This window comes from Chiloscyllium plagiosum, chromosome 11, assembly GCF_004010195.1.
Source record: "Chiloscyllium plagiosum isolate BGI_BamShark_2017 chromosome 11, ASM401019v2, whole genome shotgun sequence".
Taxonomy (NCBI): Eukaryota; Metazoa; Chordata; class Chondrichthyes; order Orectolobiformes; family Hemiscylliidae; genus Chiloscyllium; species Chiloscyllium plagiosum.
The window spans coordinates 15,943,190-15,967,431 of NC_057720.1; the positions used below are offsets into that span (position 1 = coordinate 15,943,190).

Below are 24,242 nucleotides of genomic sequence, written 5' to 3' on the forward strand. Positions count from 1 at the left end.
TCAGTTCATTCCAAAAAGGAAGAAAGATCCTAAGGGGAGGCAGGGGTGGCCGTGGCTGATGAGGGAAGTTGAGGACCATATAAAGACAAAAGGGAAATGTATAACATAGCAAAGATGAGTGGGAAATCGGAGGACTGAGAAGCTTTTAAAGAACAACAGAGGATTACTAAAAAGGAAATACGCAAAGAAAAAATAAGGTACGAAGGTAAACTGGCCAAAAATATAAAGGAGGATAGTAAAGGCTTTTTTAGGTAAGTGAAAAGAAAAAAAAAGGTTAAGACTAAAATTGGGCCCTTGAAGACAGAAACGGGTGAATTTATTATGGAAGACATGAGCAACCTCCCAGATGTAATAGTGGCTAAAGGACCTGAACTGAAGGGAATTTATATTTGCCAGGAAATGGTGTTGGAGAGACTGTTAGGTCTGAAGGCTGATAAGTCCCTGGGACCTGATGGTCTGCATCCCAGGGTACTGAAGGAGGTGACTCCTGAAATCGTGGATGCATTGGTGATTATTTTCCAATGTTCTAGGGATCAGTGCTGCGACTGCAGCTTTTTACAATGTACATTAATGATATAGATGAAGGTATTAAAAGTAATATCAGCAAATTTGCTGATGACACAAAGCTGGGTGGCAGGGTGAAATGTGAGAAGGATGTTTGGAGAATACAGGGTGACCTGGACAGGTTAGGTGAGTGATTGGATGCATGGCAGATGCAGTTTAATATGGATAAATGTATGGTTATCCACTTTGGTGGCAAGAACAGGAAGGCAGATTACTACCTAAATAGAGTCAAGTTAGGTAAAGGGGCCGTACAACGAGATCTAGGTGTTCTTGTACATCAGTCAATAAAAGCAAGCATGCAGGTACAGCAGGTAGTGAAGAAAGCTAATAGCATGCTGGCCTTCATAACAAAAGGAGTTGAGTATAGAACCAAAGAGGTCCTTCTGCAGCTGTACACATCCCTAGTGAGACCGCACCTGGAATATTGTGTGCAGTTCTGGTCTCCACATTTGAGGAAAGACATTCTGGCTATTGAGGGAGTGCAGCGTAGGTTCACGAGATCAATTCCTGGAATGGCAGGATTATCTTACGCTGCGAGATGGGAGCAACTGGGCTTGAATACACTTGAGTTTAGAAGGCTGAGAGAGGATCTGATTGAGACGTATAAGATTATTAAAGGATTGGACACTCTGGAGGCAGGAAGCATGTTTCCACTGATGGGTGAGTCCTGAACCAGTGGACACAGTTTAAAAATAGGCCACTTAGAACAGAGTTGAGGAGAAACGTCTTCACCCAGAGAGTGGTGGCTGTATGGAATGCTCTGCCCCAAAGGCTGTGGAGGCCCAGTCTCTGGATACTTTCAAGAAAGATTTGGATAGAGCTCTTAAGGAAATCAAGGGTTATGGGGATAAGGCAGGAACAGGATACTGATTGAGGATAATCAGCCATGAACATAATGAATGGTGGTGCTTGCTCAAAGGGCAGAATGGTCTACTCCTGCACCTATTGTCTATTGTCTATTGTCTATTTATTCATTCAACATGAACCTAAAACCTTAACTATAAATGGGTATAATCTGATGCCAAAAACAGAAACAAATGTTTCATGTAAATTGAACTGATGCTTATTCAATTGCCTGAGCTGGCTTAAAATGACAGAATTTAAAATTGTGTTAATTTAATTTCTGTTGCTGGAATTTATTCTATTTAGTTTTTTAAAAAGCAAGATAAATAATTTAACATGGTTCTAATTTTATATGTAGACTTTATGGTTATTCCTGGAGCTCCTTATATCTTACCATGTGAGACAGGAAGAGGCTATTTCACTCCTTGAACCTGCTCCACCATTTAGTATGATTAAGATCATGGCTATTGTTATTGTAATTTTGTGCTGATACTATGGCTTTAAGAGGTGTATTGTCCTGGTGTTTTTAGTGTAGAAAAGTTGAGACAGAGGTGTTGTGCAGCCTGCCAAAGACAATAAAGTAAACAGCCTTTGAGGCTTTTGTTAAAAAGTTGGAACAATAGAAGCAGCCTGAATGGGTGGGGTCGAGCTCCCACAGAAACAGGATTTTAGTTTTAGCTTTCAGTAGTCTTGAAGCTGGAATGTGAAAGCTGTTATTCCCTGCTCTGTTACAGATAAAAGCTGGAATTCTCTTCCTGCTGCTCAACTTGCATGTGAGACAATCTATTTTACTGAATTTTGGAGTGTAACAGTTGGAGAAGGCCCATTAGTGGGTGGGGGATTGCAATGTACAATTTCTCAGTAATGCAGAGAACTTGCAAACCTCTTGCCATCAATTGCTCCTGTATTTCTATGTCGAGAATCCGCTCTCAAAGTCCTGACTTCAGTGCTGCACAAAGTTCAATGGCATCACGAACGTGGGTCTCCTGGGTTTTTAAATAACATTCGCGATCTGCAGTGCTAGTACTTTAACCATGACATCAAAACCCATGCCGACACATTGAGGTTTCTGCACACCGCCAGCTATTCAGCTGGTGACAGGTACATCATCAATGCTTAGGGAAATTCTTCCCACTCTCCTGAAAGACACTACTCAGACCCCTTGGCATCATGGTAGCCCACAAACCCACCAACACAGTGAAACAGCAGCTAATGAACTTGAAAGACACAATACAGACAAAAGCAAAACTAATGTCATTTACAAAATACCGTGCAAGAACTGTAACAAACACTACATTGGACAAACAGGCAGAAAACTAGCCACCAGGATACATGAACATCAACTAGCCACAAAAACAGATGACCCCCTCTCACTAGTATCCTTACATACAGATGAGGAAGGACACCACTTTGATAGGGACAAGGTTTGGAGATGCTGGTGTTGAACTGGGGTGTACAAAGTTAAAAATCACACAACACCAGGTTATCGTCCAACAGGTTTAATTGGAAGCACTAGCTTTTGGAGCGACGCTCCTTCATCAGGTGGTTGTGGAGGACACTTTTGTAAGACACAGAATTTATAGCAAAAGTTTACAGTGTGGTGTAACTGAAATATATAACGGCACTTCACAGCAGGCTTGAAAGATCTCTTCCTGCTCTAGTCCTGTACTTCTTTGCTCATCTCCATCTCTTCCTTTTGTTGAGCTGGTTGATGGAAGCCTGATGGCATGGCCTGTGAACCCACAATGGCCAGTTTGTGGAGGATGCAGCAAACCATCTCAAATCACAACCCGTCTCCTGGCGACCACTGGAGGACTCCCCTGAATGGTTTTCACATTGAAGGCATGCTTCAAGATATTGTTGGTGCTCTGCACCAAATAATTAGATTAGATTCCCTACAGTGTGGAAACAGGCCCTTCGACCCAACCAGTCCACACGACCCTCCGAAGAGCAACCCACTCAGACACATTTCCCTCTGACTAATGCACCTAACACTATGGGCAATTTAGCATGGCCAATTCACCTGACCTGCGGGAGGAAACTGGACCACCCGGAGGAAACCCACGCAGACACAGGGAGAACATGCAAACTTCACACAGACAGTCACCCGAGGCAGGAATCGATCCCGGGTCCTTGGTGCTGCGAGGCAGCAGTGCTAACCACTGAGCCACTGTGCTGCCCAAAATAAAGTTGTCAAAGGATAAGCCATGAAGAGTTAGACACCCCAGATGGGACTTGAACCGACAATCCCTAGCTTAGGAGGCTAGTGCCTTATCCATTAGGCCACTGGGGCTATACACAGTAAGTGGTCCCATTAGCTGCCTAGCTTTCCTCAAGAAGCACTCAATCAGTGCAACAGAGAGCTGTCAGGAGACACACGCAGCCAGGGTTATCCTTTGACATGCCCTAGTTTGACAAGGCAGCTCAAAACAGTTGGGGTCAAAACGTGTGCCTCTGATCTCCAGCGTCTGCAGTCCCCACTTTCCCCGATGAAACAGTTGATCATTGCGGTATATATCGACAGTTTCCCAGTAACTCCTCTCGTGATTGTCTTCGAGAATCATAGAATCAAACAGTACAGAAGATGGCCTTCACCCCATTGGGTCTCCTCCAATAAAAAAATGACTTTAAATCTACAATAGTCCCATTTTCAGCACCTAGCCCAGACCCTTGAATGTTACACCATTTCAACTGCTCATCCAAGTTAAGTGGTGAAGGTGTGAAAGGTTGTGAGGTTTCCTGCCTCAAATACCCTCCCAGACAGCACATTCCAGATTCACACCATCCTCTGGGAGATAACATTTTCCCTTGTATCCCCTCGAAACCTCTAACCTTTTGTCATAAAATTCTGACTCTTCGGTATTGACCTTTCAACTCAGTGGAACATCTGCTTTCCACCCACCTTTCCTTTTCCATAGAATCCCTACAGTATACCATTTGGCCCACCAAGTCCACACTGACCCTCCAAAGAGCATCCCACCCAAGTCCTGACCCTATAATCTGCATTTCTCCTGGCTACTCCGTTAGCCTACACCATCTCTGGACACTGTGGGCAATTAAGCGTGGCCAATTCATCTAATCTTCACATTTTTGGACTGTGGGAGGAAGCCGAAGCACCCAAAGGAAACACACGCAGACACAGGGAGAATGTGAAAACTCCACACAGACTGTCATCCAATGCTGGAATTGAACCCAGGTCCCTGGTGCTGTGAGGCAACAGTGCTAACTACTGAACCACCGTGCCACCTATTTGCCCCTCATAATCTTGTGCATCTCAATCAGGTCTCCTCTTAGCCTTCTTTAAAGAAAACAATCCAGCTGTCCCTCTTCATAACTAAACTGCTCCGTGCCAAACACATCCCAGTGAATTTCCTCCAGTGTAATCACATCCTTCCTATAGTGCAGGAAGTGCACACAGTAGAGAGTCGTAGAGTTATAGAGATATACAGCACGGAAACAGACCCTTCAGTCCATGCCGACCAGATATCTGAAACAGATCTAGTTCCATTTGCCGACATTTGGCCCATATCCCTCCAAACCCTTCCTATTCATATACCCAGCCAGATGCCTTTTAAATGTTGTTATTGTAACAGCCTCCACCATTACCTCTGGCAGCTCATTCAACACACGCATCATCCTCTGCGTGAAAAAGTTGCCCCTTAGCTCCCTATTAAATCTTTCCCCTTGCACACTAAACATATGCCCTCTAGTCCTGACCAACACAGGGAACAGACCTTGTCTATTTATCCATTCCATGGCCCTCATGATTTTATAAACTTCTATAAGGTCACCCCTCAGCCTCTGACACTCCAGAAAAAACAGCCCCAGCCTATTCAGCCTCTTCCTATAGTTCAAACCTTCCAACCCTTGAACTCTTTCAAGTTTCACATCATCCATCCTATAGAAGAGAGACCAAAACTGCACACAATATTTCAAATGTGGCCTAACCAATGTCCTGTACAGCCACAATATGACGTCCCAACTCATATACTCAATGTTCTGACCAACAAAGGCAAGCATACCAAATACCTTCTTCACTACCCTATCTACATGTGGGTGGCACAGTGGATAGCACTGCTGCCTCACAGCCCTAGGCTCGATTCCAGCCTTGGGCGACTGTCTGTGTGGAGTTTGCACATTCTCCCTGTGTCTGCGTGGGTTTCCTCCCACAGTCCAAAGACGTGCAGGTCAGGTGAATTGGCCATTGTAAAATTGCCCATAGTGCTGGGCGCATTAGTCAGAGGGAAATGGGTCTGGGTGGGTTACTCTTCGGAGGGTCGGTGTGGACTTTTTGGGCCGGAGGGCCTGTTTCCGCACTGTAGGGAATCTAATCTACCTGTGACTCTACGTTCAAGGAACTATGTACCTGCACTCTAAGGTCTCTTTGTTCAACAACACTCCCCATGATCTTACCATTAAGTGTATAAATCCTGCTCTGATTTGCCTTTCCAAAATACAGCACTTTACATTTATCTAAGCTAAACTCCATCTGCCACTCCTCAGCCCATTGCAAGGTCCCATTATACTCTGAGGTAACCTTCTTCGCTGTCCACTACACCTCATATTTTGGTGTCACCTGCAAACTTACTAACTATACCTTCTACATTCACATCCAAGTTATTTGTATAAATGACAAAAACCATTGAACCCAGAACTGATCCTTATGACACACCACTGGTCACAGGCCTCCAGTCTGAAGAGCAACTCTCCTCCACCACCACACTCTGTCTTCTATCTTTAGCCAGTTTTGTATCCAAATGGTAGTTCTCCCTGTATTCCATGTAATCTTGCTCACCATTCTCCCATGAGGAAACTAGTCAAACACCTTACTGAACTGCGTATAGATCACGTCCACCACTTTGCCCTCAAAAATCCTCTTTGTTAGTTCGTCAAAAAACTCTATCAAGTTAGTGAGATGTGAATTCCCACACAGAAAGCCATGTTGACTATCTCTAATTAGTGCTTGTCTTCCCAAATGCATGCAAATCCAGTCCCTCAGAATTCCCTCCAATAACTTGCCCACCACCGATGTCAGGCTCTCTGGTCTATAATACTCCAGCTGTGTCCAAACTGAAGTCCTGTACAGTTCCTCCCTGCTCTTGTAAACCCTGATCAAACCTTGCCTGTCTTATGGAGATTACATCTCTCCTTTTGGATTTTCTCCGTTAGTTTCCCTATCACTGATGTGAGCCTCACTGTTCTGTAATTCCCTGGTACATCAATACCGCCCTTCTTGAAAATTGGAACAACATTAGCTGTCCTCCTCTCCACCAGTCCTCTGGACAGAGAGGAATTCACCACTTGATCAGAGCCCATGTAATTTTCTCCCTTATCTCTCACACAGCAGCCTGGGATAAAGCACATCCAGATCTGAGGAGCTTTCCACTTTTAAACCTGCCAAAACCTCCTCACTCCCTACGTCAAACTGATCAAGAACCTCAAAGTCCTGCTTCCCAAATTCTGTACTTGCATCATCCTTTTCCCAGGTAAAGACAGATGTGAGGTATTCAGTTTACACTCTATCTATGTCATCCAGTTCCAGGCACAAATTGCCCCCTTGGTCTCTCATGGCCCCTACACTTTCCTGGTTATTCTCTTTCCATTGATATGCTTATAGAATATCTTGTGATTCTCCCTAATCTCACCCACCACTATGTTTCATGCCCCTCCTTGCTTTCCTAGTTGCTTCCTTAAGATCCCCCTGTACTTTACATTGGGTCTCTGCTGTTTTGCTCCCATTGTATATATTAAAAGGTGTCTCTTTTCCTTCATCCAAACCTGAATACTCTTAGACACCAAGGGTCCTCTGGAATTGTTGCTCCTACGTTTCCTCCTAAAGGAACATTTGGGTCTGTACACTCACCAATTCTGTTTTGAATCACAATCACTCCCTCCCCCCACCCCCACCCCCACTCCCACCCCCAGCCCTGTTCTGATGTAGATTTACCCTGAAGTATTCATTCCCACTCCATTTTAATAAATAACGGCTTTTCCCCAATCCAAAGCATTTTTGTTGCAGACCTTCTTTCTCCTTTTCCATAACAAACTTAAAACGTACGGTGTTGTGTTTCCTATCACTAGAATCTACTCCCACACTGTCACCTCAAACCTCTCTCCAGCTTCATTCCCCAGAACTAGGTCCAGAACTATACTCTCCCCTGAAAGACTATCTACAAATTGGTATAAAAATCTCTCCTGAATATATTTTTGAGAAATCAGTTCCCTCTACATCTATGACTATCCCAATTCATGTTGGGGAGGTTTAAATTATGATTTCTCCATCATTACACACCTCAGTGAATCATTTACAAATCTGCTGTTATATTCCCCGCTGACTGTTTGGGAATGTATATTACACTCGCAGCAGTGTGACTGCCACCTTTTTATTCCTAAGGTCTACCAACAGAGCCTGATTTGAAGACCCTTCCAAGATACTATCCATCTTTATTGCAGTAACTGACTCCTTAATTAATATTGCAATACCATTTTTACCCCTTCCTCTGTTCTGCCTGAAGATCTTATATTCCGGAATGTGGAGTTACCAGTCCTGACACGTCCTCATCTCCATCTCTGTGAGCATAACAACATCAGAATTCCATATCAATCATACACTGAAATTATCTGCCTTCCCTATAATACTCCTAGCATTTAAGTAGAGACCATCCAACCTTGCCTCACCCCCTTGAAACTCTCTCTCATTTGGTAAAGTATGCTGGGTCCCTATTGTAACCCTATTGTAACTCTGTGACCCCTCCCACTACTGAGCTCGTTTAAAATCCTCCCAACAACTCGGAATCCACCCACAAGGATGTTTATCTGATTCTGGCTCGGGTACAGGACCCACCTTCCTTAGAAATGGCCCCCATGATCCAGGAATCTGAGCTCTCCCTACTGCACCAAATCTAGAGCCACGCATTCATCTGTTCTATTCTCCTATTTCTGTACTCACTAGCACCGGGTGTCATTCAAGATTCTTCTCTTTAATCTATTGCCTAACTCCTTGATACAAGACTCATTCTGCCTATTTCAGTGATACTCAGGTGAACCACAATCTGTCTTATTGTCCTCCCCCTTTAGGATGCCCATAAAACTGCTCAGTGGTGTTCGTGACTGGCACCTGAGAAGCAGCACATCATCCTGGAGTCATGTCTGTAGCCACAGAAATGGCTGTCTGGTTCCCCTAACGAACAAACTCTGTATCAGGATTGTTCCTGCTTTCTTCTTCCGCCCCTCATGTACAGTCAGGCTGCTTGTGGTGCCAGAAACCTGGCTCTGTCTGCACTCTGTTGAGGTAGCAGTGCCTTCCTCAGCTTCCAGAATGGGTACCCGATTTTGGGGGTGGGGCCATGGGGGGGACTACCTGCCTGTTTCTCTTTGACTGTCTGGCGGACAACCATTCCCTTCTTTCCTCCACTGCCTTGAGCCGCAGTGGGACCATCTCACTAAACAGTGCTATCCATGTAACCCTCAGCCTCGCTGCTGTGCTGCACGGTCTCCAAACTCCACTCAAGCTCTGAAACCTGGAACTCAAGTTTCTGTACAAAGTATAAAGTGACAATGTAGTGTGAGAATGATTAGGGTCATAGGTAGCTGCAGCATAATAATCAAAAGGTATAATTAACCAATGAAATAATCATGTTGCAAAAGTTATTTTATATTCTTTGTCCAAGTCTAGGAGGAAGAATGAACATTAGTTAGTTAGTTGAATATTTACCCCCAGCTGTTATAGCGAGCTGAGTGATTTTCGGAAAGCACAATGGTGTTCAATTTGAAATGGAGTAAATTGGCAGAGTTTAATTTGGTGGTATTTTGAGGACTATAAAAGTGTCAAATTGAATCCCTCATTAATTTCCAGCTAGGACACATACTTCTTCACCATCATTAACTAACACAAGCATAGATGAAAAAGATACCATCATGGATTCGTACACATCTTTTGTCAATTTGTAGCTGAAGGAGCAGTAAGTTGTCTAACCTTAAATAGGTTATTTTTTTCCTTAACACTTTTTTATTTTAATGAGATTACACTTTGTCACAGTCTTGAATTCTGATGGTTAGACAGCTATATTAAATTGCTAAAAAAAAAGCAGCTTGGAAAGCTTCTCCACAATAAAGCTGCTGCTTTTTATGTATTCAACCTTTTTGTAAATTCCTTAAATTATTGATGCAAGTGTCAGCTACTGTCAAAACATGCGTAACAATGTGAACAGTAGACAACTGTCAATTCTACCACTGAGTCTCGTGTCTTGTGTATAGCTCGCTTAAAAAATAATTTGAAGATTAGAGGTTGCAACAACAAAAAGTAGAATGAACTCAGTATTCCAAGAGGCATCCTCCAACTCTTCATGATAGGAAATGTACAGCTATTTATGAGGAAGTAATTATTTCTATGCATGTTGCAAGAGCACTGAAATTGAATGAACCTTTTCATCAATAAATGAATTATACTTAGAAGTGTCAGAATAAAGATATTTTAATTACTATCCAGTTCAACTGGTCTATTTTGTGCAATGACATAACCACTAAATGAAGACAGATTGATGTTCTATGCCCACATGCAGGTGAAAACTGTGATCTGATGATATTAGATTAGATTAGATTACTTACAGTGTGGAAACAGTCTTTTATCCATCCCCTTATAACTGTGTCCCTTTTTTACGTCCTTCTTTCTGAATGCAAGTAAATGTGCATTTGCAATGGAAACAGGTTTACCATGTCTGTTCAAGAGCATCATCAACCAGGCTTGAAATGAATTGGAATAGATGTGGGACAAATAGGCTACTCTGCCAGAAACAAATTTATTCAATAGGGCCCTGATATTATTTTCATATTTTCTCTTCCTACTGATGTTTCATGCTAATCAAAAGACAGACTTACATTTATATAGAGTTTTTCATGGATACTGGATGTCAAAATGTGTTTTCTGCCAGAGGAAGTACTTTCAAATTGTCATGACTTACTGTCATTTACAAAATAAGTGACCATGCATGCAAACAAATTACAACTCAAGATAATTCAAGCTTATTACTTAAAAATGCGCCTGCATCGCCCATCATGATCTGATGAGGCAGAGTGAGGGGTGGGGTGGTCGAATCTTTTGACCCCACCTTCGAATGCAAAACATACTTCCTTTGTCCCTTCTGGGGCGTAGCTATCTCACACTATAATTAAAACAGAATCCTTGTCAAAGTAAAGGAGTTAATTACAAGATTTCCCTGAGTGAAAGAAAGAGGAATTTCATTAGTTATTAACCTTGAGGACAATATAGTCCCAAAAAATCGCAGCAAAGTTGATTGGTGTGTGTCAGGGTGATGTGAAAGTCCCCACACTCTAACTCGGTGAGAATTATTCGGAAAGTTGAAATCTCCTCAGTGTATTTACTCTCCACAACCCTTTGAAACAAATCCCCAATTCTAAGTTAGGGATGGAAATTCCAGAGTGTTCCATCTTCCTGATGCTGAATAGTTACATAGGAGAAACAGAGGATTAGAAACCTATTCCATCTCTTGATTAACTATTACATGAACCTCAGCCTCGCCATTAAGCCCCCACAGATATAACATCCCCCAAATCCATCTCCATCACATTTTGACCCTCCATCTCCAACCTCGACTATTCCTGCTGCATCTAAAACCCTCCTCCAGGTCTCACCTTCTCCCCCAGCGCCCACACCTCCACCCCCTCCAATAACAGGATCCAAATTCCATCCCCAGAACTGACCCCTCCAACGCAAAACTCAACACACTCCCCAACTCATTGGCACACTCCCAATCCAGTCCTGGTGGTCACGCCATACCCCTCAAAGCACAGCTCACTCAAACCCGACACACCCCTGACCCGAAGTTTTGGTCGACCATAACTGTCATTCTAGTCCTTTAGACCCCTCTCCCACCTACCCTCATAGTCCACTACCATCTGGCATCCTATCCCAACCACCTCACCACCGTATCCCTCCACAACCTGGCTCCCTATTCCCCTACCTTCCGACTCAGCTGTGACACCACATGTACGATTCCCTTCCCTTAGTTTTTTAAAGAGGCCACAGGAGCCTGAAATTGCAGAACACTGCACATTCTGCTAAAAAGCTGGATTTAATCACATTGCTGATTTCCCAGTTTGTGTGGATCATTGGATTGCCCAAGACAGCTTCAAAAGGCTGCTGGTAATCGATGGGGGAAATCTCATTTAAATGTGAATGCCTATTTTTTTGCAAATTGGAAATTTCTTTTGAATCCTGATTGCAAAATCTGGGCTGACAAAATGTTACACTTAACACTCCACAAAAGTATTCATAAAGTATAAACAGGTAAGAGTGTCTAGTACAACAAGGAAATTCAAGAATAAATAATTTAATAAGTTCTCGGAGGCCTTGAATTGTTTTAGTTGAACTTGAGATTATAGCTGCAGAGAATTTTGCAAAATTCTCGAAGTTCTTGGCAAGTGGATGTTTCTCTGATTTGTTTCAGTACCAGTGTTGGCTTTCCAGATGTTGAGGAGAAAGCAGGGAGGGAGGGGTAGAGTGATAGAAAAAGGGTGTGCCGTACATTTTATTCGAAATTTAGTTTTGTTTCTCTCTAGTCTTTGCCTGAAAGAGTTCAGTTGTGTATTCCCATGATTAGTATCATTGTTTCTCCTAAACTAGATAAGCCGTACAGGACTTTTGTCTCACAACACAAAACATCCACATAGGAGGAACTCAAACTAGGAGACTAGATATCTTCGCCCTTAGAATCATGGAGTCATAGAGATGTACAGCACAGAAACAGACCCTTCAGTCCAACTCATCCATGCTGACCAGATATCCTAACCCAATCTAGTCCCACCTGCCAGGACCCGGCCCATATCCCTCCAAACCCTTCCTGTTCATATATCCATCCAGATGCCTTTTAAATGTTGCAATTGTACCAGCCTCCACCACTTCCTCTGGCAGCTCATTCCACACACGCACCATCCTCTGTGTGAAAAAGTTGCCTCTTAGGTCTCTTTTATATCTTTCCCCTCTCACCCTAAACCTATGCCCTCTAGTTCTGGACTCCCCCACCCCAGGGAAAAGACCTTGTCTATTTACCCTATCCATGCCCCTCATGATTTTACAAACCTCTGTAAGGTCACCCCTCAGCCTCCGACACTCCAGGGAAAACAGCCCCAGCTTATTCAACCTCTCCCTATAGCTCAAGTCCTCCAACTCTGGCAACATTCTAGTAAATCTTTTCTGAACCCTTTCAAGTATTACAACATCTTTCTGATAGGAAGGAGACCAGAATTGCACACAATATTCCAACAGTGGCCTAACCAATGTCCTGTAGAGCCTCAACATGACCTCCCAACTCCTTTACTCAATACTCTGACCAATAAAGGAAAGTATACCAAATGCCTTCTTCATTATCCTATCTACCTGCGACTCCACTTTTAAGGAGATATGAACCTACACACCAAGGTCTCTTTGTTCAGCAACACTCCCTAGGATCTTACCATTAAGTGCATAAGTCCTGCTAAGATTTGCTTTCCCAAAATGCAGCACCTCACATTTATCTAAATTAAACTCCATCTGCCACTCCTCAGCCCATTGGCCTATCTGATCAAGATCCTAATGAAATCCAAGGTAACCTTCTTTGCTGTCCACTGCACCTCCAATTTTGGTGTCATCTGCAAACTTACTAACTATGCCTCTCATGCTCACATCCAAATCATTTATATAAATGATGAAAGGTAGTGGACCCAGCACCGATCCTTGTGGCACTCCATTGGTCATAAGCCTCCAGTCTGAAAAACAACCCTCCACTACCACCCTCTGTATTCTACCTTTGAGCCAGTTCTGTATCCAAATGGCTAGCTCTCCCTATATTTCATGAGATCTAACCTTGTTAACCAGTCTCCCATGGGGAACCTTGTTGAATGCCTTACTGAGGTCTACATAGATCACATCTACTGCTCTGCCCTCATCAATCCCCTTTGTTAATTCTTCAAAAAACTCAAGCAATTTTGTGAGACATGATTTTCCACGCACAAAGCCATGTTGCCTATCCCTAATCAGTCCTTGCCTTTCCAAATACATGTAAATCCTGTCCCTCAGGATTCTTCCAACACTTTTCCATCACTGAGGTCAGGCTCACTGGTCTATAGTTCCCTGGCTTGTCCTTACCACCACGTTAGCCAACCTTCAGTCTTCTGTTAGCTCACCGACAAGTTGGACGGAAGAGTCTGTTTCTGTGCTGTACATCTCTATGACTCTATGACTCTAAGGGTTAAGATATCTAGTCTCCTAGTTTGAGTTCCTCCTTAGTGGAAGTTTTGTGTTGTGAGACAAATCGATAATACAAATATCTTTAGCTTCCCACAGAGTTCTAGGGTACACCTGATCAGGTCCTGGGGATTTATGCACTTTAATGTGTTTCAAGACATCCAGCACTTGCTCCTCTGTAATATGGACATTTTTCAAGATGTCACCATCTATTTCCCTACATTCTATATCTTCCATGTCCTTCTCCACAGCAAACACTGATGCAAAATACTCGTTTAGTATCTCCTCCATCTCTTGCGCCTCCACACAAAGGCCACCTTGCTGATCTTTGAGTGCCTTGACTGAATGCCTTTAATAAGATACTAATTTCAACTCAAATTGTCTTTGTTTAGCTCACATTGATTTCATGAGCTTGGCGCAACATGGTCAGGTGACCACTTAAGTCAATGCTTTTTCCCCTTTTAAAACCATTTTAATCCATGAAAGGTCTCAAGTATTAAAACCAGATGATGGAAGTTAAAAATTGGTCACCCTGATTTTATCACTTTTGTGGCATTACCATTATTGCCTATTTGTTCAGGAGATTACCTTCATCTGCTTACATACCATCAGGTAATAAATGACAGGTTCAGTAAATGCATTTTAAAGCATTGGAGTTGGTATTTCTTTGACCAATAATTAATTGTGGGGCAATTGGAAACATTTGTGCAAAAGAGGAATAAAGTTTTGCTTTTTATCACTTCTGTGGAGGACTTAAGGATGTCAAATTAAGTTTGTCATATAAATGCTAATTGCTGTTGTTAAAACCAGAAAGACAGTAACTTAAATAGACTATGTCTGCTGAACAGTTCACCAGTCAAGTATGAATTCACACCAAATGGGCCAACAGCCCCAAAATAAATTTGCTAAATGCACAAAAGAGTCATATTCTTTATATGCTTCTTAGACAGGATTAAAGGTTCTTTCAGTAACTACATTTCAAAATTGGTTAGAAAGTACTTTCAAGCATTCGAGGTCTCAAAATACTATATTTCAAATGCAAGTCTTCCATTTCCTTCCATATCAAAAATTAGAAAGGGGCTTAGTTGACTTGAAATGGTTATTTCATTTTGAACTGAAGGTGAAGTTTTTTATTATAATAAATCATGACAAGTTGCCTTAAAATACATGAATGTACAGTACCGAGGTTTAAACAACCCATAGGGTCTGAAGAGGAACAGTATAATTCTCTGTCTTGTGAAAGTCCTCAACGAGTTGTTGATCAGACTTAATCTCCATATCAATGAAGCCCAGTCTGCCTTTGGCCTAGGTCTCAATAATCAGGACCAATCCCTGGGATATTGGACTTTGGAAGCAAAGAACTGATATTAAGACAGCCACATGAGCAAAGACACAATGTCAGGCTGAAAAAAAGGCAACTTTCTCTTTGTCAGAAGATATTAACAGAGTGGTTCGAAAATAAATTTGACAGTGTCAAAGGTAAGCCAAGAGGAAGAGAGATTACTACCTGCTGTAGCCAAACAAACGAGAAACAATTTATCACAAATAGCTTTTTTATCAACCTTGTGAAATTGTCTCAAAATGACTTGAGAGAAAGATCGAACCTTGCTATCCAATGTTAACCAAGTATCCCCCAAATTCAGGACCAAAACCAGTCAAATCACTGGAGGAAACAGGCACCAACAAATCATTGCCTCAGACTCATATGCCTAGTGTACTCTGTATGTCAGAAATGACACAATAAGCAATTGTATTAAGGAGTCCTTTATACTTGGGAACAAGACATTTTTTCAATTCATGTGTAATATGGATGTGCGCATCACTGACAATGTCATCATTTATTGCCCTTAATTTCCCTTGAGAGAGTTTGACTTGTTAGGGCATTTCAGAGGGCAGTTAAACACATTGAAATAAGACTATAAGACATAGGAGCCCAGGTAGGCCATTCAATCCATCACCTCTGGTCTGCCATTCGGTGTGATCATGGCGGATCTGATAATCCTCAACTCCATTTTCCTGCCTTTGCCCCATTACACTTAATTCCCTTACTAATTAAATCTCAGCCTTCACAATGCCAGCCTTGTCAACCCTCAGCAGTAAAGACTTCCACAGATCCACTACTCTCTGTGAGAAGAAATTCCTCCTCATCCCTGTCTTTGACTCTCCCACATTTACCCTCTCAATCCCACAAAGAATCCTGTATGTTTCAATAAGGTTTCCTCCCATTTTTCTAAACATCAATGAGTAAATGCTCAATCTCTTACTGAACCTCCTCTCAGAAGAAGCCCCTATTTACCCAGATCAGCTTGCTCTGCACTGCCTCCAATGCCTGTAGATCTTCCCTTGGAAAAGGGGCCCAAAACTGTTCACAGTAGATCTGACTAAAGCCTTGTACAGTTTTAAAAAGACTTGCATATTTTTAGATTCCACTCTCCTTGACACAAAAGTTGAAAAATGTGGTGCTGGAGAAACACAGCAGGCCAGGCAGCATCCGAGGAGCAGGAGAATTGACGTTTCGGGCATAAGCTCTTCTTCAGGAATGAGGCTGCTGTGCCAAGCGGGCCGAGATAAAAGGTAGGGGGGAAGGAATTTGGGGGAGGGGCGCTGGGAATACGATAGGTGGAAGGAGGTGAGGGTGAGGGTGATAGACCGGAGAGGGGGTGAGGGCGGAGAGGTCGGGAAGAAGATTGCAGGTCAAGAGGGCGGTAGCTTTCTGCAGTCTTCCTTCATTTAAATATTACGCAACTATTCCTCCTGCCAAAGTACATAATCTCATATTTTCATACATTATATTCCATCAGCCAGGATTTTGTCCACCCATTGAACCTATTAGCACTGCAGACTCAGAGTGCCAGGACATGGGGTTGATTCTACCCTCAGCCTATGTGGAGTTTGCACATTTTCCCTGTGTCTGCGTGGGTTTTCTCCAGGTGCTCCAGTCTCCTCCCAGTGTCCAAAGATGTGCAGGTCAGGTAGATTGACCAAGCTAAATTGCCCATAGTGTTCAGGTTAGGAGGATTAGCCATGGTTAATGCAGGGTTACAGGAATAGGTTGGGGGCTGGGTCTAGATGGGATGCTCTTCGGAGGGTTAGTGCAGACATGATGGGTTGAATGGCCTCAAACTGCACTGTTGGAATTCTATGATTTCATCTAAATCACTGTTTGAGTCATCCTCAGCACTTACTTCTGCCCCTATTTTTGCATTATCTACAAACTTGCAAAATACGTTCATTTCCATCATCTAATCATTAATATATGTTGTAACTAATTGTGGTCTCCAGCACTGATCCCTGTGGCACCCCACTAGTTATAGTTTGCCATCCTGAAATCACCTGACTCCCTACCATTATCCAACAATCTGTTATCTGTTAATGAGCCAATCCACTATCCTTGCCAGCATATCACCCACATAACTTCCTAGTTCCCCATCACTATTTCTCCAGTCTCATTCTATAAGTGACCTCTGTTTACTTTGGCCGCTCTCTTTCTTTTTACTGGTCTTAGTGTCAATTCTTATATTATTTGACAGTTCACCCTCAAAGATTATTTTCGCCCTCCTGTTTTTGGTCACCTTTGTTAGTTTTACAACTTTTCCAGTTCTCTAGTTTGCCGCAAGTATTTCCCATGCTGTATGATTTCTCTTTTAATTGGATTATAATAAATAAGAAGAGGAGCAGGCCATTCAGCCTCTCAAGCCTTTTCCAAGAGGATTATGGCTGATCCAATATTTCTTACGTCCACTTTCTTGCCCTTTCCCTTTAACCCTTGATACCCTGAATAATCAAGATTCTGTCTCTCTCAGCCTTAAGTATACAAAAGGACTCTGCCCCCACAGCTCTCTGTGGTAAGGAAGTCCAAAACTCAAAACTCCTCGTGAGAAGAAATTCCACCTCGTCTCAGTAGTAAATTGGCTCCCTTTTATTCTGAGAATCTGCCTCTGGTTCTAGAATCTTCTATGAGGGGAAAAATCACTTCAGAATTTACCTTGTCAAGCTTCTTAAGAATCCTATCAGTTGCAATGATATTTCAATGACAGAAGAATGATCTTTCATTCTTCTAAAAATCAATGAGTAGGATCTCACTTATTTACCCTTTGATCATGAAACAATCCCCCTATTTGAGAGGGTCATAGAGTCAAAGAGATGTACAACACGGAAACAGACCCTTCGGTCCAACTCGTCCATGCTGACCAGATATCCCAACCTAATCTAGCCCCACTTGCCAGCACCAAGCCTTATCCCTCCAAACCCTTTCTATTCATATACCCATCCGGATGCTTTTAAATGTTGCAATTGTACCAACCTCCACCGGTTCCTCTGGCAGTCCACCCTCTGCGTGAAAATGTCGCCCTTTAGGTCTCTTTAATATCTTTCCCCTCTTACCCTAAACCTATGCCCTCTAGTTCTGAACTCCCCCATCCCAGGAAAAAGACCTTGTCCATTTACCCTATTGTGGTTAGTTTATCCCCTTCCCAGAATATTTATTGTACTTTTAGATATATCTTTGTTGTGAGTCATAAATTCTATCGCGTTGTGATCTCTGTTTCCGAGAGGATCTTTTGCTCGGTGATAACTTATTAAACCGGTCTCATTACATATGTGGTTAGCACTGCCTTTTATCTCAGCCCGGTTGGCACACCAGCCTCATTCCTGAAGAAGGGCTTATGCCCGAAACATCGATTCTCCTGCTCCTCGGATGTTGCCTGGCCTGCTGTGTTTTTCCAGCAGATGTGCGGGTCAGGTGAATTGGCCATGCTAAATTGCCCGTAGTGCTAGGTTAAAGGGGTGGATGTAGGGGTATGGGTGGGTTGCGCTTCGGCGGGTCGGTGTGGACTTGTTGGGCCGAAGGGCCTGTTTCCACACTGTAAGTAATCTATCTATCTAATCTATCTAATCATATTACCAAATGAAATACAGCTTGATCCACAACATGTTCTAAGAAAAAAGATGAGAGCCATGAACACAAACTAAAGACCTTACTTTTACTTTAAAGTCTAGAATTACCTACCTGTTCATTAATCAATTGCTTTCCCTGCACGCATATCATGTTGCAGATTGTGATGTTACTCTGCTGCCAGTTGTCATTGGGTCATAGAGATGTACAACATGGAAATAAACTCTTCAGTCCAACTCATCCATGCCGACCAGATATCCTAGATTAATCTAATCATATTTGCCACACCAAGCCAATTTCCCTCTAAACCCTTCCTATTCATATGCCCATCCGGATGCCTTTTAAATGTTATAATTGTACCAGTGTCCACCATTTCCACTGGTAGCTCATTCCTTACACACATTGCCTTCTGCATAAAAAAGTCACCCCTTAGGTCCTTTTTAAATCTTTCCCCTCTTACTCTAAACCTATGCCCTCTAGTTCTGGACTTCCCCAACCGAAAGAAAAGACCTTGTCTATTTATCCTATCCATGCCCCTCAAGATTTTACAAACCTCTGTAAGATCACAACTGGAATACAACACCTTGCACTTGCCTTTAAACTAGACAAAAGTTAGGGTCTAGTCTACCTCCTTGATATGTTTGAAAGTGGTTTGGTCATGACTTTATAAACCTCTATAAGGTCACCCCTCAGCCTCTAATGCTCCAGGGAAAACAGCCCCAGCCTATTCAGCCTCTCTCTACAGCTCAAGCCCTCCAACCCTGGTAGCATCCTTGTAAATCTTTTATGAACCCTTTCAAGTTTCGCAACGTCCTTCCGAAAGAAGGAAGACCAGAACTGCACACAATATTCCAAAAGCAGCCAAACAAATGTCCTGTACATCTCTCAATCCATGACTTTCATCCTCTCAGCTCAACTCTTGCTCAAAATAGTATATTTTAATTCTTTGGAAATGCATAGAACTTAATTACTTACCAAAGACTCACCAATTAACCAGCTTATACACCTGTAGCAAAGCTGTAAAACTTGAGGCAAAAGCATCCCAGCCTTTCTTCCCATGCACTTCCTGAAGCAGTCAACTCTGGCATGCTATTCTAAGTCACACTCAAGTGCTAAATCACCAATACATTGCCCTCATATATATGCTCCTAACAAAACAGCTCTGTCTTCATCACAAAATGATTATCCAATTTCAGCACTCATTCTTAATTAAGCTACCCTTTTCTTGGAGGTCTTGAGAAAACCTTGCTTGAGGCTGGCAAATATAGTATTTAAACTGTTGCTCTCAGCTACAAATTACAAATTAAATTAGGTTTGTACAAGATGAAAATTTTCATTTTCTGAACCAATAATGCATATACTCAATCCTAAGAAGTCTGCATGTCTGAACTAATTTGCAAGTTAGACCAGCTAAGGATTTCAGCTTTTCTCCTATAATGACATGGGTAAACCATACTGATTTTAACAAAAATTGGCCAGTTTGCAAAAGGCAGCTTTTAACTGCAGGTTTATTTAATTAACAGAGCTTAAATTCCCCAGCTACTGTGGAAGCTCTGGTATGCATCGAGATCAATAGCCCAGACATCCAGTCTACTTGTTTTTAGTCTATCCACTTGTGGGCCATGGGCATTGCTGGCTGGCCAGCATTTATTGCCAGTCCCTACTTGTCCTTGAGCAGGAGGTGGGGAGCTGCCTTTTTGAACCGCTGCAGTCCACCTGCTATAGGTTGGCCCACCATGCTCTTAAGGAGGGAATTCCAAGATTTTGACCCAGCGACAATGATGGAATAGTTATATATCTCCAAATTGGCATGGTGGGTGGTTTGGAGGGGAAATTGCAGATGGTGGTGTTTTCACATATCTATTACCCTGGTCCTTTGAGATGATAGCGATCATGGGTTTGGAAGATGCTGTTGAAGAGACTTTGATGAATTTCTTCAGTGTATCATGTAGCTACTATACACAATTGCTACTGAGCATCAGTGCTGGAAAGAGTGAACACAATGGGCGTGATGCCAATAAGCCCTGCATGGAGTCAAGCTTCTAGTGTGTTGTTGGAGCTGCACCCATCCAGGCAAATGGAGAGTATTCCATCACTCCTGACTTGTGCCTAGGAGATGGTGGATAAGCTTTGGGGAGTCAGGGGGTGAATTACTCACTGAAATATTCCTGGTCTCAGTCTTGCTCTTGTAACTACTTCCTTCAGGCTCTATGTAAATCATGACCACAAAGTAGATTTAAACACTAAAGCAATGGAACAGGAATAATTTCAAACAGTTATTTAGACGTACAAATCTTGAGAATTGCTGAAAAAGGCACAGATTGGTAAAGTGTTTCATCTTGCACTCATCAGGACAATTCACAAGAATATCAATAAAGAGAAATAAATAAATCCTTACTCTGTATAAGAGGAGAGTTCTAATTGGTTGACAATCTATTACAGTTTTTCCTGCCAATTGTTGATTTCAATTTTTCTGGGCCACATCCTGATCACATCCCATCCCTTTCAAATTGTTGTTCCCCTAGGTAATTATTTTTACATTAGGTAGTTTGTTAATTCCCCTGAGAGACACAGGCATCACTGGCTGGCCAGCACTTATTGCCTATCTTTACTTATTGCTCCTTGTCCTGCTCCAGTGTTACCTTAATCTTTGTGATAGAATGATCAAAAAAATGGCCCTAAATATTCGCCAAATAATACTAGATCCAATTAAGTTACTTCATCTGGATGAAAGGGATGAAACAGAAAAAGATGTACACAATAGATGTCAGGTCAACAATATAAGGGAGAGTTTGGCTGAGTTTAGAATGTTCAAAGGGGAAGTAAGAAAAAAAATGAGAAGCAAATATGAGCAAACTAGCAGCTTTTATAAAATAGAAATCACAGGGCTATTTATGTAGTAAAAGTGTAGAAGCAGCATAGGGCTGTTTAGGGATAGGACAACGAATGGAATTTACACACACAGGCAAGAATTATTGAAATACTAAATGTAGACAATAGACAATAGGTGCAAGAGTAGGCCATTCTGCCCTTCGAGCCTGCACCACGGGTTGGGAGGGAGGGAGTGTCGGAGCTCAGCCGGACATTCCTGACGATCCCAGCTGCCGTGAGGGCGTGTCAGACGCAGGATGTCAGTGCCTCAATAATGTGCGACGGGTGGGTGTTTTGCTGCTTTGTCCTCCCCAGATGAAGAGCATGGGGCTGGGGAACCCACGCAGCTTCCCCTTCATCGAGCCCCCACCCCTGGCCAGCGTGGAGACAGCCGTCCAGTACCTGCAGGAACAGGGCGCCCTAGACACGGAGGAAGAGCTGACAGCCGTTGGGAGACTCCTTGCCCAGCTCCCTGTCGACGTGGTCATTGGTAAGGTCGCTGTCCCTCTCTCCACCTCCGTTCCTGCCCCCCCCCCCATCGCTCTCAGTCTGATTCCCCCTTGTTACCCCCTTCCTGACCCTGTGCGTCACCCTCTACATCGCTCATTCTCTCCCCCCACCCCGTGTCTGCGTGGGTTTCCTCTGGGTGCTCTGGTTTCAAATCCAGGTTAGGGTGGATTGGCCGTGCTAAATTATCCTCGTAGCGCCCACCCCAGGGGGAAAAGACCTTGTCTATTTACCCTATCCATGTCCCTCTCGTGATTTTATAAACCTCTAGTTCTGGGCTCCCCCACTTACCCTATCCATGCCCCCCCCTCATGATTTTATAAACCTCTATAAGGTCACCCCTCAGCCTCCGACGCTCCGGGGAAAACAGCCCCCAGCCTATCCAGCCTCTCCCTGTAGCTCTAACCCTGGCAAACATCCTTGTTTCTCTTTCCTGAACCCTTTCCCAACATCCTTCCTTGTAGCGGAGAGACCAGAATCGAACGCAGTATTCCCAAAGTGGCCTCACGGATACGGCCGCAACATGACCTCCCAACTCCTGGACTCCTGACCACTAAAGGAAAGCATATCAAACGCCTCCTTCACTATCCGATCTACCTGAGACTCCACTTTCAAGGAGCTATGAACCTGCACTCCAAGGTCTCTTTGTCCAGTAGGGAAGGGCACATTGGTCTTTAATTCAAAGGGAATAAAGTATAAACATTGGGAGGATTTTGCTACAACTACACAAGACCTGTGTCAGAGCACACCTGGAACACTGAAGTTTCGGGGCCCCGTATCCAAGCAGAGATAGATCGGGTTTTGGAGACAGTGCAGAGAAGGTTCCCTCGGCCGATCCCAGGGATGGAGGGACCCTCTCACGAGGAGAGGGTGAGTAAGTTGGAGCACATACCCCCTTGGAGTTTAGAGGGATGAGAGGCCACCTTATTGAAACAGACGAGGCGGACACGACGGGGGGAGAGGTTGTTCCCCCACCTTTGTGTGGGAGGGGTTTAATCAGGAAGGGGGAATCGAGGGGTTATATTCCAGGCCGAGGGGTTTAATCAGGAAGGGGGAATCGAGGGGTTATATTCCAGGCCGAGGGGTTTAATCAGGAAGGGGGAATCGAGGGGTTATATTCTAGCTCTGTCCCTCAGGGAAGAAAGGGGGAGTGAGGGGTTATATTCCAGGCCGAGGGGTTTAATCAGGAAGGGGGAATCGAGGGGTTATACCCCAGGTCGGCGCCGGGGGGGGGGGGGGGGGGGGGGGGGGGGGGGGGGGGGGGAGGAATGAGGGAGGGAGAGGGAGTGAGAGAGCGAGAGAGTGAGTGTGTGTGAGAGAGTGAGTGAGGGGGAGGGAGGGCTTCATCTGGAACAATGTGGTTTATCCAGGGACTCTGACATGTGCTCCCCTCTCCCTCAGAATCCTTTTCTGCTTCCGATTTTCTGTTGAGTCCTTTGGAACCACGCAACGCTGATCACATTCAGGTCAAAATCGCAGACCTCGGGAATGCTTGCTGGGTGGTAAGTCAGTGATTCTATTCCAGAGTGAGATAAAGCGATTTAATCAGGAGGGGGAATCGAGGGGTTATATTCCGGGACGACGGGTTTAATCAGGAAGGGGAATCGAGGGGTTATATTCCAGGCCGAGGGGTTTAATCAGGAAGGGGAATCGAGGGGTTATATTCCAGGCCGAGGGGTTTAATCAGGAAGGGGGAATCGAGGGGTTATATTCCAGGCCGAGGGGTTTAATCAGGAAGGGGGAATCGAGCGATAACACTGTCTCTCTGTCCCTCAGGGAAGATGCTGATCCTGGCCTGTCCCTTCTTGCTGGTGGAGCCAGTGCTGAGCTTGGCTGCAGCTCTCAGCCTGCAGTCCCCCTTCGTCCGCCTCAGGCAGGGGGAGCCTGACCGCTCAGCAGCCCGGGCCACCCTGGAGAGCGAGGAGGGAGACCCCTTTACCCTGCTCAATGCCTTTGAGGGCTGGCTACAGGTGAGCAGGCCGTGTTTGTGTGTGTCTGTGCACATGTGTTTGAGCACATCTCCCGTGTGTGTCAGTGCTCAAGTGTCATGTGTCTGTGAGGGAGTGTGAGTGTATGTGTGTGTGTGAGAGTGTGCCTCCCCCTGCACTGTGCAGCCTGTGTTGTTCCGATGTGTGTGTGTGTGTGTGTCCCTCCCCCTGCACTGTGCAGCCTGTGTTGTTCCGATGTGTGTGTGTGAGGGTGTGTGTGTGTGTGTGTCCCTCCCCCTGCACTGTGCAGCCTGTGTTGTTCCGATGTGTGTGTGTGTGTGTGTGTCCCTCCCCCTGCATTGTGCAGCCTGTGTTGTTCCGATGTGTGTGTGTG

The 24,242-nt window shown here is 43.9% G+C and overlaps 1 protein-coding gene and 1 non-coding gene across 2 annotated transcripts; one reads left to right on the plus strand and one right to left on the minus strand.

Annotated features, from left to right (window-relative positions):
• Nucleotides 1-3,627: 3,627 nt before the first annotated feature.
• Nucleotides 3,628-3,700, minus strand: trnar-ccu. The gene has a single exon. It is a non-coding gene; the product is annotated as a tRNA-Arg (tRNA).
• An 18,031-nt stretch (nucleotides 3,701-21,731) lies between these two features.
• Nucleotides 21,732-24,004, plus strand: LOC122554747 (probable ATP-dependent RNA helicase DHX34). Its single transcript, XM_043700122.1, has 2 exons — nucleotides 21,732-21,903; nucleotides 23,697-24,004. The coding sequence occupies exons 1-2, from the start codon at nucleotides 21,738-21,740 to the stop codon at nucleotides 23,987-23,989; spliced, it is 459 nt and encodes a 152-aa protein (XP_043556057.1). The 5' UTR covers nucleotides 21,732-21,737; the 3' UTR covers nucleotides 23,990-24,004.
• Nucleotides 24,005-24,242: the final 238 nt, after the last annotated feature.

Excerpts from the sequence above, each read along its gene's own strand:
- LOC122554747 (XM_043700122.1), top strand. The coding sequence starts at position 21,738 with ATGGGGCTGGGGAACCCACGCAGCTTCCCCTTCATCGAGCCCCCACCC. Across the intron at positions 21,904-23,696 it reads CCCTGTCGACGTGGTCATTG|GGAAGATGCTGATCCTGGCC; the intron begins GTAAGGTCGCTG and ends TCTGTCCCTCAG.